The sequence below is a fragment of the Parasteatoda tepidariorum genome, chromosome 8 (assembly GCF_043381705.1).
Source record: "Parasteatoda tepidariorum isolate YZ-2023 chromosome 8, CAS_Ptep_4.0, whole genome shotgun sequence".
Classification (NCBI taxonomy): Eukaryota; Metazoa; Arthropoda; class Arachnida; order Araneae; family Theridiidae; genus Parasteatoda; species Parasteatoda tepidariorum.
Genome location: NC_092211.1, coordinates 85,318,094 through 85,321,773, shown reverse-complemented (window position 1 = coordinate 85,321,773; position 3,680 = coordinate 85,318,094). Strand labels below are relative to the sequence as shown.

Sequence of the window (3,680 nt, the reverse complement as noted above, 5' to 3'; positions counted from 1 at the left end):
TTTTATTACAAATTTTAACCGCTAGCGCCACCTATGCTAAGCTTTATACGGTTCTCCATCTATACAGGGCCTAATTATCGCCTAGGCCCCATAGACATGGGCCTAGGGGCCTAAAAAATTAGTAAAAAGTCTAATGAAAGGTGGACTAGCTTTGTGTTAATTTAAGTATTAAATAAAAAACAGTTTTACAACAAACAGTATTAAATTAAAATTAGTGACTTCAATTGTTTTTGGCCACCAAACTATTTTTATTTTGATATAACATTGTTTTGTATTTTGCTTTAATTTATAGATACGTAAACTTTATCTTAGAAAAATAATCTTCAATTGTCTGCTTTCAAAATTTCTCAGAATGTTTCTCTTGAATCATGCAGTTCAATAGATTCTTTTTCATTGTAAGGAATACTCTTCAGTAATTTAATTTCAAAATATCTTGTAAGGGGTCTGGAGAATTTGGTGGTCCTGAATTTGTCTTGATCGGTTCCTGCCTCTATACTGTGTCAAAATGAAACATTACGCTTTAAAATGAACAGTGTTTTCACCGCCGCGACTCAAACCATGCGTGAATTTATCTCGGTTTGAATACTTTAGAGATATTTCATTAGAGTTAATGACAAACTATTGCAATACGATCGAAAAAAGTACAGTGCGATCACGCACTCTACCTTCGCCTATAAGAATCGAACCAACACCCAGATCCAAGTAATGAAAGAGGAAGACGTTCTACTCTAGATAGGGTCTCCTACTGGACTAATCGAAAAGACAATGTTTCCAGTAGAACACCGAAGTCAAGCATCACTGGCTGCGGTCAGCCAGTGGGTGGGTGACTACTTTGATCAGCTTGCTTAGGGACCGAGGATGCGCGGTATCGGCCTTCGTTAATCTGTTCTACTGTAAAGTGTTCAACAACGTGCACAGGTCGTTGGGCTACCAAAGCAGGGGAGCCATCCCCTCTTCAGAGAATCAAAATTGTGATGGCATGCCTTCGGATCGTCTTCAGGGATGTCCTCAGGATGATGACGTCACCAATATCCCATTGTGCAGCTCTAGTGCGACGTAAATAAAGTATCTACCTACCCATTCTATATCGGCAGAAATGATCCCCTGGAAGTGCACCGATAATAAAATCCAATCGAAAATAATGTAGTGCTGTTGATGATTTTGTGTAGTTTTCAGTCGGTTAAGTACTGTAATTGACAGTTCGAGACGCTGCTATATACAACGTATTTTAAAAAAAACCTTTGTTTGCCTAAAGATGGAAAATACAACACTGGATGAAAACGCTGAACCTATTCATTTTAAGAAGATCGTAGTTGTTGGCAATGAGGATTGCGGTAAAACACAGCTCATCAGAGCTTTTATTGAAGTTTCAGATTCCCACGTAAGTGCTCAATATTTCCGTGACAATGCACACTCTAATATTGACATTGACGGTACGAATTTCTCGTTATTAATTTGCAAAGCACCGTGTCCGCAGAATCACAAAGGAGAGAGATCAAAATTATATGAAAATGCCGACGTAGTAATTATTTGTTTTGCAGTGGACAATATGAATAGTTTTCTGTGCGTCGCGAGCAAATGGCTGAGAGAGATGCACGAAAATCGTCCAGACGTGCCTTTGGTTTTAGTTGGAAATAAATGCGATCTAAAATCTCAAGAGGCTGCCCCTAGCACGATATCGTACGATAATGGACTACTAACTGCAAGAAACATAAATGCCTACCAATATGTGGAATGTTCCGCAAATACTAAAGAAAGAGTTTTAGAGGTTTTTATCGCTGCAGTAAAAGCTACATTAGAATAATTGTATTGTGTGCCACATGTGGTCTCCAAGCATGCAGCAAAATCTTCCAGATGTGGTATTGGTTTTAGAGAAAAATAAATCTGACATGAAATCTTAAAAATTTTGTTTCTAGCACAATATTTTACATTATTGGACTACGAGAAACATTAATGCCCTATATAAGTGACATTTTTCTTCAAATGCAAATAAGAATTTTAAATATTATTATTGCTACAGATAAGGCTTAAACTCAAATGTTTCTTCTACAATTTGCAAGGTATCTCATTTTAATATTATAAGAATTTATTTATTAATTGAAAAAATAAAATTAATGGTTTTGTTGAAATGTGCTTTTTGAAAGTTATTTGAATTATTTTACCTTAAAAATTATCCTGACAATAATAAAATTACAGATTTAATAAAAAGAGCTATATAAACTAGTCTGTTTTTATCAACAGTCAAATAATAGTAGTTTTATAATAGTTCTTGTTGTGAAATTATTACTGCCAATATTAAATTTCGTACAATTTCTTTGATTTATATGTGAGTCTTTTTGAAAAACTGGGTTTTTAGTTTTGTTTGTTATTCCGGTATTTGGTACATCTTTTATAACCTCATAGAACCAGTGATATATAAATAATAATAAAATAATTATATTTCATGAATCCTTAACACTTAAGTATTCAGCGAATTTGGATAATTTGAGAAAGGAAAAATATGTCTGAAATGTCTACTTTCCAATTTGTGATTCTTCTAGTTGGAATTTTTATTTATAACAGTGTAGAATTTTGATTCTTGCTAATGATTTTAATAAAATTTTGGATTGAAATTTTGTTTCGTTAACTTTTAAAATCATCTTGAGACCATGTTTTTACTAAATGTTACCGCCATAGACCGATCAAGACAAAATCAGGCCCAAGGCTCACCAAATTATCTGGGCCCCTTACAAAATATTTTGAAATTAAATTATTGAAGAGTAGTCCTAATAAAGAAAAAAAATCTATTGAACTGCATGATTCGAGAGAAACATACTAAGAAATTTTGAAAGCAGAAAATCGAAGATTATTTTTCTGAGATAAAGTTTACGTATCTATAAATTAAAGCAAGATATAAAACAACAATGTTATGTCAAAATAAAAATAGTTTGGTGAGCACAAACAATTGAAATCAGTGATTTTTACTAAAAGTCACTGATTAGCTGAATTATTTTTTATTGTAAGTTGGAATTATTTTTTATTTAGTACTTAAACCAACACATAGCTAGTTTTGCTAATTTTTGAGGCCCCTCAGAAAGTGTGGGCCCTAGGCCCATGCATATTGGGCCTTGGCTATAATCGGGCCTTGTTTACCGGGATTCTATCAACATTTTGCCAGAAAAAATTGCTGCAAATAAAATTTTCATTCTTTAATTTGCTGTGTTTAAGGTTGAAGTTCTAGAACTACAAAAGTTTATATTGTGAAGATTTATGTTAGCTTGGTAAAACTATTGAATTTTAATTTTCTTGACTAATAATCCCTTACATCCTTATTCTCTATAATTGGTTGCAAAATATTTTTATTTTATTACCTTTTAAAGTTTGTTAGATAAGGGTTTTATTTTGTTATAAATAATATGTTCACAGTAAAAAAATTATTTGACAACAATAATTTTTTAACATTTCTTGTAGTGTTTGCTAAATGGAGAAACAAAAGTTTATTTTTTGAAGTGTACTAAAACTGATTTTCTTTTTACTCACTCTTTTCTACTATTCTCACGATTTTCACTATTTTCTAAAAGTATACGAGCATTGTAATAATCGGAAAACAAAAAAGTTGCTTATTTTATAAAACTCTTTAAGAATTAGTCCAAAACGCAATGAAGGAAGATAAAATTTTAAAATTAATATTTATAATATAT

The 3,680-nt window shown here is 32.1% G+C and overlaps 1 protein-coding gene across 1 annotated transcript; it reads left to right on the top strand.

Annotated features, from left to right (window-relative positions):
• The first annotated feature begins 1,255 nt into the window (after positions 1-1,255).
• On the top strand, positions 1,256-1,804 carry LOC107442256 (ras-like GTP-binding protein RHO). Its single transcript, XM_016055780.4, has one exon. The coding sequence runs from the start codon at positions 1,256-1,258 to the stop codon at positions 1,802-1,804; it is 549 nt and encodes a 182-aa protein (XP_015911266.1).
• The last annotated feature ends 1,876 nt before the right edge of the window (positions 1,805-3,680 follow it).

Coding starts and splice junctions, on each gene's coding strand:
- LOC107442256 (XM_016055780.4), top strand. CDS start 1,256: ATGGAAAATACAACACTGGATGAAAACGCTGAACCTATTCATTTTAAG.